The sequence below is a fragment of the Pseudophryne corroboree genome, chromosome 6 (assembly GCF_028390025.1).
Source record: "Pseudophryne corroboree isolate aPseCor3 chromosome 6, aPseCor3.hap2, whole genome shotgun sequence".
Taxonomy (NCBI): domain Eukaryota; kingdom Metazoa; phylum Chordata; class Amphibia; order Anura; family Myobatrachidae; genus Pseudophryne; species Pseudophryne corroboree.
The window spans coordinates 509,461,441-509,476,353 of NC_086449.1; the positions used below are offsets into that span (position 1 = coordinate 509,461,441).

Here is a 14,913-nt window from a genome sequence, read left to right on the forward strand (position 1 = left end):
CCGGTGGTGAATTTTCCCACTTGTTACACAACTCTGTAGTGAGAGGATAGCGAGCTACTATCCTTTTAGACAGGGAGAATTTCATTCCTGGAAAAGACCAGGGTTCTTGTCGTATGTCCACTAGATGATCAGAAGTAATAACGTTTTAGTTACCTTCTGACGTTCAACCCTATCAGGTTTCATAGACACCGTAGTGAAATTCTCATCATCATTAATGATTTGTAGGATCTGCTTAATAGCAACCACTAAGTTAGGGACATCAACCTGAGTAGTGGATTCCTCGTCAGAAGCAGCTGTATCAGTGTCTGACGGAACAGTATACTCCCCATACTTATCAGAAGAATCTTCTGAGAGATTATAGTGGATTGTGAGGAGGAAGTAGCCCGCTTAGATGACCCCGTGACGCGAGAATGGCTTGGGGCAGTTTTATGTCTAACCAAGGAGTGACTCCATTGCTGCAACTGGGTAGACAAATTATCCGCCCAAGGCGGATTTACCATAGGGACAATATGTGACTGTAATTGCACAGGAGGTCCCATAGGGGGCGTAAGGTGTGTCACAAGCATATTGAGCATAGTTGAGAACGCCGCTCAAGGTGGCTCCTGATTGGTTACAGGAGCCGCGGACTGACTGGGAGATGTATGGCATATAGTACACAGACCGTAATACAAAATTTCCCCCTCAGGCAAATCCTTGACGCATGCACTGCAGGATGCAGGAGCGTCCTCGGATTTCCCGCCCTTTGTGTTAGACATTATTAGTGAATGCAACGGCAGAGCGTTATTAGTATGATACAGCAAGACAGAGTACAATACCTGCAAATAAATTCCCTAGTATGTGACTGCGTACACAGTACACAAACACCAGCAAATAAGTCCGGTAATATGCGACTGAGCCCGCAGTAAACAACACCAGTGAATAATTCCGGCATTAGGTGACTGAGTACACAGTAGAGTACACTGTGAAGCACTATATATGGACACTGATGCACCTAGCCTCTTAGGGTACAGAATACAGTGATAGATATAGCTGGGATACACTGAAAGTGAAATCCACACAGCAGAGACAGGCACACACAGTCACAGTGACAATGCAGATAATTATTTTAGTAATACAATAAAACTGCACTGGACTAGTATATGTATATTATATATAACAATGCATGGTCTGAGAACGGATGTAAATATCAGAAAACTCGTACAATATATTCTGGCACAGGTACACTTGTTCTTAACTAACACGGTTTTAATATCAACATGTAGAATACTTAAGTGCTTGTAAAACCACGGCGCTGATGTACAGGCGGGTTTACAAAGGAGACCTTGCCCTGCAGTCCCGGAGACCAGTCGCATCCATTTTAGAAAATGGCGCCCAGCGTCTCAGTCAGGGAGTGAGGGAGAGTGTGAGGCAGCTCCAGGGCAGGAACACCAGCAGTAGATGGCGCTCTGGGCCGCGGGAGGGGCTACAGGTCAAGCGCCGTCTCCCCTATGCTGGTCCTCATCACCTGGTACAATGTAGTCTTATTAAAGTGGGCATTAGTACACCCGACCTCTACTCCTATGCCCTGGAGGATATAGTGGGGTCCCTGCTCGGTTACATTGTCCACGCCAGCGTCTCAGTCCGTCTCCCTAGACTGCGACAGGAACGCGATTAAGTAGCAGGTCCCACCTGGGGGACCCTCTTACCTCCTACCCGTAGCAGCCACGCGAACCAGGAGAGCGCCTGCGACCATGTGCCTAGAGCCGGAGCATCTCCGCCGCAAGTACCCGGGAACAGGCCGCGGGAGTATGCGACGCCGCTTGGGAGGTGATGGAGCTGCAGCGCTGAAGTGTCACCATGACATACAGCGCTGACAGTCCAGTTTTGAAGAAATTTTCTGTCAGAAAAAGCTTTTTCAGGGCTGCCCAGTGCAGCCCTCCTGTTAGTGACTGCTTCTACAGGCACCAACTCAAAACTGAGCTCACAATGCCTGGAGGCGGGGTTATAGAGGAGGCCCCACAATGCATCCTGGGACAGCCTAAAGCTTTAGCCTGTTGGTGCCTCTCTGGATCAAGATCCACTCTACACCCGATGTTTCCCTGTGGAAACCAATGTACCCTGCTCCAGAAATATTAATCTAAGTTAAAGTGACCGAGCCACCAATAGGCAGCCGGCAAGTGCTACAGATCAGAAGAAAAGATACTGAAAATAATTATGAAACTTTAAAATCAACTGAGTGACTTATTTTTACACAAGGATCAATGGACCTGACTCAGACCTGTTTGCTCGCTAGGTTTTTTTTTGCAGTCCTGCGTTCGCATAGTCGCCGCCCATAGGGGGGTGTATTTTCGCTTTGCAAGTGTAGCAGAGCTGTACAAACAGATTTTGTGCAGTCTCTGAGTAGCCCAGGACTTACTCAGCCGCTGCGATCACTTCAGCCTGTCCGGGACCAGAATTTAAGTCAGGAACCCTCCCTGCAAACGAATAGACACGCCTGCGTTTTTCCAACCACTACCAGAAAATGGTCAGTTGACACCCACAAACGGCTTCTTCCTGTCAATCTCCTTGCGAATGCCCGTGCAAATAGATTCTTCGCACAAACCCATCACTGAGCGGCGATCCGCTTTGTACCCATGCAACGCACCAGTGCATTGCGGTGCATACGCATGCGCAGTTTAGACCTGTTCGCCCGCTGTACGAAAATGAAGCCTATTGATCAAGTCTGAATTAGGCCCAATGTGCTGCCAAATGTATACACTAGCCTGGACCCTTTATTCTTGACAGCAGGCCTGCACTTTTTGGCAGCTCAAGAAATGACTACAGGTTGAGGCTCCTATATCCAAAATTCCAAAATACGGGATATTATGGATTTTTTTGAAGGGTGACTGAGAAAGGGACACCTTTGCTTTCTGACGGTCCAGTGTGCACAAACTTTGTTTATTGCACAATATTGTTAAAAATATTGTATACAATGACCTTCAGGGTATGTTTATAAGGTGTATATGAACCATAAATGCATTCTGTGTTTAGAGTTGGGTCCCATCAGCAAGATTTCTCTTTATGGTATGCATGCAGTAATTTGATAGGTGGCTTAACGAACCTTTACCTGAGTTCCGATGAGTAGTCTTATCCATTCCACTGTTCTTCATTAGCTGTCTAATAGACTGCAGCTGACTCATAATTTCGTCTTTCTGCTCAGTGGCCAATGTATTAACACTAGATAAAAAAGTAAACATCACCTTACATGAAATATTTATTGCATCCAATGAAGACAAGTCTTTGAAAACCTGGCTCCATCTCAGTACAGAGCTACATATCAAAAGTATGTACACAGATCAGTTTTTATCACTTTTAAAGCATTTGCAAGGTTTATTTTATATAGTGCAATATGATGCACAGCAGCAAACATTCTATTTGCTACAGATTCCAGACAGTTCTTTTCTAAATTCTTTATTTTAACATTTCTTTAATCTGTTATATAATCCTGAATAGCGTATCTGCAACAGCCCCCATATCCAGAGGGAACAGGTCCCTGACACAGACCAAACCTTCACTCCCGACCTGCAAGAAAATAGTAGTCTAAATGGAAAATAATATTTAAGCTACAAAAATAAATAAAAAGAAAATGTCTCCATGGACAGGATGCAAGAGAACTAAAGGTGGGTACACACTAGGCGTTGTGCTCGGTGAGCGACATCGCCTAGTGTTTCCCCTCCTGGGCCGGGCCACCCTGTGGCGGGCATACACACCATGCGATATCACCAATGATATCGCACAGTGACGTCATTAGCGAAGCATGCAGCTTTGGACGATGAGTCCAAATTGAGCTGAATGCACGGCCGACATTGAGGGTTGTTAACGACCCGCAGGGCCACGCATCTCTCGTCGGTGGCGGCATACACACTGGGCGATATAGTAAACTATATTGCTCAGGAGGGGGAAAATGAATAATATAGTTCACTATGTCGCTAAGTGTGTATCCACCTTAAGATTCTCAGCAAAAAAGAAAGGTACACTCAAAGTATTTCTTGAAAATGAGATATTAGAGATTGAAATTATTGAAAAGTAGATATTAGATTTAAACCCGCAAACAAAGCGGTAGCGACAGCCATTATGAACAAGCAACAGTATTATGAAGAGACATACAGACTACCGAGTGATGAAAAGACATACAAATCAATGGATAATGATCTCCCCATTTAAAAATGGATTTCCTCTGTATCATGTTCCCACAAGCAAAGGCTGAACTATCATTGGTGCAGCAGGTGAATTGCACCAGGGCACCTGGGGACTAAGGGGCCCACTGCTGCCCAGACCAGCAATGAGTTTTCCCCTGGGTTACCACACGACCATTTTGAGCAAAGTCAGACAACTGGCTCAGTGAAGGGAGCTGGGCGGACCCCACTGCCTGAGGAACCTGTCCCTTACCTCAGGGAGGCGAGGCTGGCCTTGTGTGTGTGCAGCTTCATCAGTCTGCCACCTGAGTTAGACTGTCTGTCAGCACTAATGATCACAAGCGCGATGATCACAGGGCTGTGAATTCTTCCTGAGTCACATCTGTCTGTGAATAAAAGGCAGCTCATGGCTGGTGTAATTGGTGCTGTCAGTGCTTCTTGACTGAGTGCTGAATGGAGGAAAGAACAGGGGGTGGGCAGTGGCAGCTGCGTTCCCACTTTTGGAAATGATTTGTGTGCAGGTGTTGATATTGCAGAGTTATACAGTATAGGCACACATCAATGGATGACAAACTATGAACAGCCCAGTTACTTAACCAGTCGTCTTGGCTTACGGATAGATCGCAGGTACAACCATGACCACTGTCACATGTACCCTGGTGATAGAGCGGAGCTGAAAAGAATCTGTGTTTCATACAGATAACCCTTCAGTGAGTGTATACCGTAAACATGTAGCTGTGCAGAGATGCTGGAACAGCTTTATGGCAAGTGTTAACCAGGTCTCTCATAGACGCTAAGTATGTCACCATGTCACTACACAGTCTTATACAGTAAAGAAATAAGATGGCCCCTGCACAATCCCAATAGAGATCTTGGTGGCCATCTTAGGATAGGGCATGAGGCCTCCCTGGAGTACAGAGTCTGTGTAGTAGAACACTCTTCTTTCAACATCCACCATCACTAAGGTACATCCTCCCTCATCTCCACACAGCACAGGGCTGTGTGATTGTACTCCTGTCAACCACTGCCTCTCCCTGTCACTCTGTGCCTCTCTCTGCCGCCCACTGCTTCTTCCTGTTATCCTCATATTTAGTCTGTACTATTCTTGGGCAGACTAACATGCAAATAAGGTTGATATGTAGAAAGGTACTGTTTGACTCAATGAGAGAACCGGCCCAGGACCCATAAGCATAACCACAGTTTTAGCAGTATTTATTACCAGTCAAAAAAGATGCAACCATATAAACACATTTTCTCTAGAATGCAAGCGAGTTTTGGGTATTAGCTAAATAAGGGTGATGAATTCTGTGAAAGCTTAAATTTAGATTTTTCGAAAACCAATATGAAAAGATGGCCTGGCTTGCAACATGCAAAGGCAAGGATCTAGCGCTAAGTTGAAAAGCAGTGGTGATAATGGACTCCTAAGACTACTGACTAACAACAAGATGTACAGAGCAGGATAGAAAAAATAAGATTTTAAACCTACCAGTAAATCTTTTTCTCGTAGTCCGTAGAGGATGCTGGGGACTCCTTAAGGACATGGGGAATAGACGGGCTCCACAGGAGACATGGGCACTAAAAAGAACTTTAGGTATGGGTGTGCACTGGCTCCTCCCTCTAGGCCCCTCCTCCAGACCTCAGTTAGAGAAACTGTGCCCAGAGGAGACGGACAGTACGAGGAAAGGATTTTGGAAATCCAAGGGCAAGATTAATACCAGCCACACCATTCACACCGTATAACATGGGATATACGAACCAGTCAACAGTATGAAACAAAACCAGTATCAGTCCAAAACTGATACAACTGAAACATAACCCTTTTGTAAGCAACAACTATATACAAGTCCTGCAGGATGTTGTCCGCACAGGGACGGGCGCCCAGCATCCTCTACGGACTACGAGAAAAAGATTTACCGGTAGGTTTAAAATCTTATTTTCTCTTACGTCCTAGAGGATGCTGGGGACTCCGTAAGGACCATGGGGATTATACCAAAGCTCCAAAACGGGCGGGAGAGTGCGGACGACTCTGCAGCACCGAATGAGCAAACATTAGGTCCTCATCTGCCAGGGTATCAAACTTGTAGAATTTTGCAAAAGTGTTTGAACCCGACCAAGTCGCGGCTCGGCAAAGTTGTAATGCCGAGACGCCCCAGGCAGCCGCCCAAGAGCCCACCTTCCTACTGGAATGGGCCTTAACCGAATTCGGTAACGGCAATCCAGCCGTAGAATGAGCCTGCTGAATCGTGTTACAGATCCAGCGAGAAATAGTCTGTTTAGACGCAAGAGCACCAACCTTGTTGGCTGCATACAGGACAAACAGAGCCTCTGTTTTCCTAACCCGAGCCGTTCTGGCCACATACATTTTCAATGCCCTGACCACATCTAGGGACTCGGAATCCTCCACGTCCCTTGTAGCCACAGGCACCACAATAGGTTGGTTCATATGAACAGAAGAAACCACCTTAGGCAAAAATTGGGGACGAGTCTGCAACTCGGCTCTATCCACATGGAAAATCAGATAAGGGCTTTTGTGAGACAAAGCCACCAACTCTGACACTCGCCGTGCCGAAGCCAAGGCCAATAACATGACCACTTTCCAAGTAAGATACTTCAATTCAACTGTTTGAAGCGGTTCAAACCAGTGAGACTTAAGGAACCGTAACACCACGATAAGGTCCCATGGTGCCACTGGAGGCACAAAAGGTGGCTGGATATGCAGCACCCCTTTCACGAAAGTCTGGACTTCTGGAAGAGAAGCCAATTCCTTTTGAAAGAAAATGGATAGGGCCGAAATCTGAACCTTAATGGAGCCTAACTTTAGGCCCAAATTCACTCCAGTTTGCAGGAAGTGGAGAAAACAGCCCAGATGGAACTCTTCCGGAGGAGCAGTCTTGGCTTCGCACCAAGACACATACTTCCTCCAGATACGGTGATAATGTTTTGATGTCACCTCCTTCCTAGCCTTTACCAGAATAGGAAAGACCTCCTCCGGAATGCCCTTCTCCGCTAGGATCCTGCGTTCAACCTCCATGCCGTCAAACGCAGTCGCGGTAAGTCCTGGAACAGACAGGGCCCTTGTTGTAACAGGTCTTCCCTGAGAGGAAGAGGCCACGGATCTTCTGAGAGCATTTCCTGTAGATCCGGAATCCAGGCCCTTCGAGGCCAATCTGGAACGATGAGAATCGCCTGAACCCCTCTTCGTCTTATGATTCTCAGTATCTTTGAGATGAGAGGAAGAGGAGGGAACACATAGACCGACTGAAACACCCACGGTGTCACCAGTGCGTCCACTGCAATCGCCTGAGGGTTCCTTGACTTGGCGCAATATCTCGGAAGTTTCTTGTTGAGGCGTGAAGCCATCATGTCTATTTGAGGCAGACCCCACTGACTTGCAATCTCTGCGAAGACTTCCTGATGAAGTCCCCACTCTCCTGGATGCAGATCGTATCTGCTGAGGAAGTCTGCTTCCCAGTTGTCTACTCCCGGAATGAAGACTGCTGTCAGAGCGCTTACATGACTCTCCGCCCATCGAAGAATCTTTGAGGTTTCTGCCATTGCCACTCTGCTCCTTGTGCCGCCTTGGCGGTTTTCATGAGCCACTGCTGTGATGTTGTCTGACTGTATCAGAACCGGTAGACCTTGAAGTAAGGTCTGCGCCTGACGAAGGCCGTTGTATATGGCCCTTAATTCCAGAATGTTGATGGGTAGACAAGCCTCCTGGCTTGACCACAGACCCTGGAAGTTTCTTCCCTGTGTGACTGCTCCCCATCCTCGGAGACTCGCGTCCGTGGTCACCAGAACCCAGTCCTGGATTCCGAACCTGCGACCCTCTAGAAGGTGAGCACTCTGCAGCCACCACAGGAGAGATACCCTGGCCCTGGGGGACAGGCGGATCATCTGATGAATCTGTAGATGTGACCACTTGTCCAGAAGGTCCCACTGAAAGGTTCTGGCATGGAACCTGCCGAATGGAATGGCCTCGTAAGACGCCACCATTTTTCCCAGCACTCGCGTGCAGTGATGTACCGACACCCTGTCTGGCTTCAACAGGTCCCTGACCAAGTCCTGCAGTTCCTGGGCCTTTTCCGTCGGGAGAAAGACCCTCTTTTGTTCCGTGTCCAGAATCATGCCTAAGAAAGGCAATCTGGTTGTTGGAACTAACTGTGACTTTGGCAGGTTAAGAATCCAACCGTGTTGCTGTAACACCCTCAGGGAGAGTGATACTTTGACCAGCAACTGTTCTCTCGATCTCGCTTTTATCAGGAGATCGTCCAAGTATGGGATAATTGTGACCCCCTGCTTGCGCAGGAGCACCATCATTTCCGCCATTAATTTGGTGAAAATTCTCGGGGCCGTGGACAGCCCAAACGGCAACGTCCGAAATTGGTAGTGACAATCCTCCACCACAATTCTCAGGAACGCCTGATGAGGTTGATAAATGGGGACATGAAGGTATGCATCCTTTATGTCTAGAGACACCATATAATCTCCCTTCTCCAGATTTGCAATGACCGCCCTGAGCGACTCCATCTTGAACCTCTTTAAGTATAGGTTTAAGGATTTTAAATTTAGAATGGGTCTGACCGAACCGTCCGGTTTCGGGACCACAAACAGGGTTGAGTAATAGCCCATCCCCTGCTGCAGCAGGGGAACCTTGACCACCACTTGTTGGAGACACAATTTTTGAATTGCTGCCAAAACTACCTCCCTCTCTGGTGAAGAAGTCGGCAGTGCCGATTTGAAAAACCGCCAAGGGGGCACCTCTTTGAATTCCAGCTGGTACCCCCGGGAAACAATGTCTATTGCCCAGGGGTCCACCTGAGAATGAATCCAGACCTGGCTGAAAAGACGAAGACGTGCCCCCACCGGAGCGGACTCCACCCGCGGAGCCCCAGCGTCATGCGGTGGATTTAGTAGAGGCCGGGGAGGACTTTTGTTCCTGGGAACTGGCTGTAGTTGGCAGCTTTTTCCCCTTGCCCTTACCTCTGGCAAGAAAGGAAGATCCTCGAGCTCTCTTGCATTTATGCGGCCGAAAGGACTGCATCTGATAATGTGGCGCTTTCTTAGGCTGTGAGGAAACATAAGGTAAAAAAGATGATTTACCTGCAGTAGCTGTGGAAACTAGGTCTGCGAGACCTTCCCCAAACAACTCCTCACCCTTGTACGGCAATACCTCCATATGCCGTTTTGAGTCGGTATCACCCGACCACTGTCGGGTCCACAGTGCTCGCCTGGCAGAAATCGCCATAGCGTTTGCTCTGGACCCCAGTATGCATATATCCCTTTGAGCCTCTCTCATATAAAGGACCGCATCCTTAATATGGCCCAGGGTCAACAAAATAGTTTCCTTATCCATCGTATCCATATCAGCAGATTAGGTATCGGTCCACGCTAGTACAGTGCTACAAACCCAAGCAGACGCTATTGCCGGTCTGAGTAATGTACCGTTATGTGTGTAAATTGACTTCAAGGTAGTTTCCTGCTTGCGGTCAGCAGGATCCCTGAGGGCCGCTGTATCTTGAGACGGCAGCGCCACCTTTTTGGAAAGGCGCGTCAACGCCTTTGTCCACCCTTGGGGAGGATTTCCACCGTAACCGGTCCTTGATAGGGAAAGGATACGCCATAAGAATCCTTTTGGGAATCTGCAGCTTCTTATCTGGAGTTTCCCAAGCACTTTCTAATAACTCATTTAATTCAAAAGAAGGAGGAAAAGTAACCTCAGGCTTCTTTTCTTTAAACATGTGGATTTTAGGATTAGGCACCGCGGGGTCATCTATAAAATGCAGCACATCCTTTATAGCAATAATCATATAATGAATAGTCTTTGCCAATTTTGGCTGCAACCTTGCATCATCATAATCGACACTAGAGTCAGACTCTGTGTCGGTATCTGTGTCAACTATCTGAGAAAGCGGCCGCTTTTGAGACCCAGAAGGTCCCTGTGACATAGGGAAAGGCAGGGTATGACCCTCTGTGTTGTCACTGGACTCTGCTTTGTCCAAACGTTTGTGCAATAAATTCACATTTGCATTTAAAATATTCCACATATCCATCCAGTCATGTGTCGGCGTTGCCGACGGCGACGCCACACTCATGAGCTCCACCTCCTCCCTAGGAGAGCCTTCCGCTTCAGACATGCCGACACGCACGTACTGACACACCACACACTCAGGGAAAGCTCTATCTGGAGACAGTACCCCCACAAGGCCCTTTGGAGAGACAGAGAGAGAGAGTATGCCAGCACACACCCAGCGCCAATAATCTTGGGAAAAAGAAAAATGTTACCCAGATACAGCGCTATTCACTGCGCCCTATTATGTGCCCCCCCCCCCCCCCCTTCTTTAAAACCCTCTGTCACCAGTGATCAGCAGGGGAGAGTCCAGGGAGCCAGCTTCTCAGCGTGTGCTTGTGGAGAAAATGGCGCTGGTGAGTGCTGAGGGAGAAGCCCCACCCCCTTTTTTAAACTGGTGGGGGCTCTGAAATAATATCAAATTGATTAATTATTTTCCTAAAAGCCAGTACTGAGGTCTACATTGCAGCCCCCCCCCACCCCCCTGTACCCCACAGTGTGCGCTGTGTGTGTGTGTTGTGGGAGCAATGGCGCGCAGCGGTTACCTCTCCGAAGCTCTGAAGTCTTCTGCCGCCTGTGAAGTCTTCTGCCTTCCTATACTCACCCGGCTTCTATCTTCCGGCTCTGCGAGGAGGACGGCGGCGCGTCTCCGGGACGAACTGCTAGGGAAGACCTGCGTTCTGACTCCCTCTGGAGCTAATGGTGTCCAGTAGCCTAAGAAGCAGAGCCTAGCATTTAAGTAGGTCTGCTTCTCTCTCCTCAGTCCCACGATGCAGGGAGCCTGTTGCCAGCAGGTCTCCCTGAAAATAAAAAACCTAACAAAATACTTTCTATTCAGGAAGCTCAGGAGAGCTCCCTGTAGTGCACCCAGTCTCCTCTGGGCACAGTATTAAACTGAGGTCTGGAGGAGGGGCATATAGGGAGGAGCCAGTGCACACCCATACCTAAAGTTCTTTTTAGTGCCCATGTCTCCTGTGGAGCCGTCTATTCCCCATGGTCCTTACGGAGTCCCCAGCATCCTCTAGGACGTAAGAGAAAAAATGGAGTAGGGAGATTAAATTTGGGTAAAAAGCTCTGGATTCTTATACAGATTGATGATCTGCAAGCAAGCTCAGCACTGATTGGCCTATAAATATATATATAGAGAGAGAGAGAGAGACATAACAATTGGAAGATCATTCCTTCATAGAATACACAGTATTGTAATAATGACTGCAGTGGCAGCATCAAACATCACTGTATTCTGTATGTGAATATTAATTACTAGTATTAATACATCAAATATATTTCTCTGACGTCCTAGTGGATGCTGGGAACTCCGTAAGGACCATGGGGAATAGACTGGCTCCGCAGGAGACTGGGCACTCTAAAAGAAAGATTAGGTACTATCTGGTGTGCACTGGCTCCTCCCTCTATGCCCCTCCTCCAGACCTCAGTTAGAATCTGTGCCCGGCCAGAGCTGGGTGCTCCTAGTGGGCTCTCCTGAGCTTGCAAGAAAAGAAAGTATTTGTTAGGTTTTTTATTTTCAGTGAGATCTGCTGGCAACAGACTCACTGCTACGTGGGACTGAGGGGAGAGAAGCAAACCTACCAGCTTGCAGCTAGCTTGTGCTTCTTAGGCTACTGGACACCATTAGCTCCAGAGGGTTCGAACACAGGGCCTGACCTCGATCGTCCGTTCCCGAAGCCGCGCCGCCGTCCCCCTTGCAGAGCCAGAAGACAGAAGAGAAGCGATGAAATTGGCGGCAGAAGACTCCTGTCTTCATTAAGGTAGCGCACAGCACCGCAGCTGTGCGCCATTGCTCCCACAGCACACCACACACTCCGGTCACTGTAGGGTGCAGGGCGCTGGGGGGGGGGGCGCCCTGGGCAGCAATTATAATACCTTTTGGCACTTAAAATACACATAATACAGTCTGAAAACTGTATATGTGTAAAAACCCCCGCCATTAAGTTACATAAAACGCGGGACAGGAGCCCGCCGCTGAGGGGGCGGGGCCTTCTTCCTCAGCACACCAGCGCCATTTTCCCTTCACAGCTCCGCTGGAAGCAGCTCCCCAGGCTCTCCCCTGCAGTATCCTGATACAAGAAGGGTAAAAAAGAGAGGGGGGCACATAAATTTAGGCGCAAATAAGATAGCTATTGGGTAAATCACTTTTTATAGTGTAAATCCCTGTGTTATATAGCGCTGTGGGGTGTGCTGGCATACTCTCTCTCTGTCTCCCCAAAGGACTTTGTGGGGTCCTGTCCTCAGTCTGAGCATTCCCTGTGTGTGTGCGGTGTGTCGGTACGGCTGTGTCGACATGTTTGATGAGGAGGGTTACGTGGAGGCGGAGCAGGGGCAGATAAGTGTGGTGTCGCCCCCGACGGGGCCGACACCTGATTGGATATGTGGAAGGTCTTAACCGACAGTGTCAACTCCTTACATAAAAGGTTCGATGACGCAGCAGCCTTGGGACAGCCGGGGTCTCAGCCCGCGCCTGCCCAGGCGACTCAGAAGCCGTCAGGGGCTCATAAACGCCCGCTAGCTCAGATGGTAGACACAGATGTCGACACGGAGTCTGACTCCAGTGTAGATGAGGATGAGACAAATGTACAGTCTACAAAAGCCATCCGATGCATGATTACTGCAATGAAAGATGTATTGCACATTTCTGCTATTAACCCGGTTACCACCAAGAGGGGTATTATGTTTGGGGAGAAAAAGCAGCCAGTGACTTTTCCCCCATCTGATGAATTAAATGATTTGTGTGAAGAAGCGTGGAGTTCCCCTGATAAGAAACTTGTGATTTCTAAGAGGTTACTGATGGCGTACCCTTTCCCGCCAACGGATAGGTTACGTTGGGAAACATCCCCTATGGTGGACAAGGCGCTAACACGCTTATCTAAAAGGGTGTCACTGCCGTCTCAGGATACGGCCGCCCTAAAGGAGCCTGCGGATAGAAAGCAGGAAGCTATCCTGAAGTCTGTGTATACACACTCTGGTACTCTACAGAGACCTGCTATTGCTTCAGCCTGGATGTGTAGTGCTGCAGCAGCATGGACTGATACCCTGTCAGACAACATTGATTCCCTCGACAGGGATACTGTTTTGCTAACCATCGAACATATAAAAGACGTCGTCTTATATATGCGGGATGCCCAGAGGGACATTTGCCTGCTGGCATCTAGAATTAATGCAATGTTCATTTCTGCCAGGAGAGTATTATGGACTCGGCAGTGGACAGGTGATGCTGATTCTAAAAAACACATGGAGGTTTTGCCTTATAAGGGTGAGGAATTGTTTGGGGACGGTCTCTCGGACCTCGTATCCACAGCAACTGCTGGGAAGTCGACTTTTTTACCTCAGGTTCCCTCACAGCCTAAGAAAGCACCGTATTATCAAGTGCAGTCCTTTCGGCCTCAGAAAGGCAAGCGGGTCAGAGTAGCATCCTTTCTGGCCAGAGGCAAGGGTAGAGGAAAGAAGCTGCACCAGGCAGCCAGTTCCCAGGAACAAAAATCCTCCCCTGCTTCCACTAAGTCCACCGCATGACGTTGGGGCTCCACAGGCGGAGCCAGGTGCGGTGGGGGCGCGTCTCCGAAACTTCAGCAACCAGTGGGTTTGCTCACAAGTGGATCTCTGGGCTGTACAAATTGTATCTCAGGGATACAAGCTGGAGTTCGAGGCGACTCCCCCTCGCCGTTACCTCAAATCAGCCTTGCCAGCTGCTCCCAGGGAAAGGGAGGTAGTACTGGCGGCAATTCACAAGCTGTACCTCCAGCAGGTGATAATCAAGGTCCCCCTCCTTCAAAAGGGCAGGGGTTACTATTCCACAATGTTTGTGGTACCGAAACCGGACGGTTCGGTGAGACCCATTCTGAATTTAAAATCCTTGAACACTTATATAAAGAAGTTCAAGTTCAAAATGGAATCGCTCAGGGCGGTTATTGCAAGCCTGGAAGAGGGGGATTTTATGGTGTCGCTGGACATCAAGGATGCTTACTTGCATGTCCCCATTTACCCACCTCACCAGGAATACCTCAGGTTTGTGGTACAGGACTGTCATTACCAATTCCAGATGTTGCCGTTTGGTCTCTCCACGGCACCGAGAATATTTACCAAGGTAATGGCCGAAATGATGATACTCCTTCGGAAGAAGGGAGTTATAATTATCCCGTACTTGGACGATCTCCTCATAAAGGCGAGGTCCAGAGAGCAGTTGTTGGTCAGCGTAGCACTCTCTCAGGAAGTGTTGCAACAGCACGGCTGGATTCTGAATATCCCAAAGTCGCAGCTGATTCCTGCGACGCGTCTACTTTTCCTGGGCATGATTCTGGACACAGAACAGAAGAAGGTGTTTCTCCCGGTGGAGAAGGCCCAGGAATTGTCATCTCTGGTCAGGGACCTCCTGAAACCAAAACAGGTGTCGGTGCATCACTGCACGCGAGTCCTGGGAAAGATGGTGGCTTCTTACGAAGCAATTCCCTTCGGCAGGTTCCATGCAAGGATCTTTCAGTGGGATCTGTTGGACAAATGGTCCGGATCGCATCTTCAGATGCATCGGTTGATCACCCTGTCCCCAAGGGCCAGGGTGTCTCTGCTGTGGTGGCTGCAGAGTGCTCATCTTCTCGAGGGCCGCAGGTTCGGCATACAGGACTGGGTCCTGGTGACCACGGATGCAAGCCTCCGAGGATGGGGGGCAGTCACTCA

General features: G+C 48.6%; 1 protein-coding gene across 2 annotated transcripts in view; it reads right to left on the minus strand.

The window, feature by feature from the left end:
• LOC134932743 (uncharacterized) overlaps positions 1 to 14,913 on the minus strand; it is a 94,406-nt gene that overhangs the window by 15,883 nt on the left and 63,610 nt on the right. The window contains exon 5 of one of the 2 annotated variants that reach the window (XM_063927442.1): positions 3,086 to 3,195. In XM_063927442.1, coding sequence (XP_063783512.1) covers positions 3,086 to 3,195 — 110 coding nt within the window. Of the gene's footprint in view, positions 1 to 3,079; positions 3,196 to 14,913 lie in introns of both variants that reach the window. The other variant, XM_063927441.1, reaches the window with a different exon arrangement.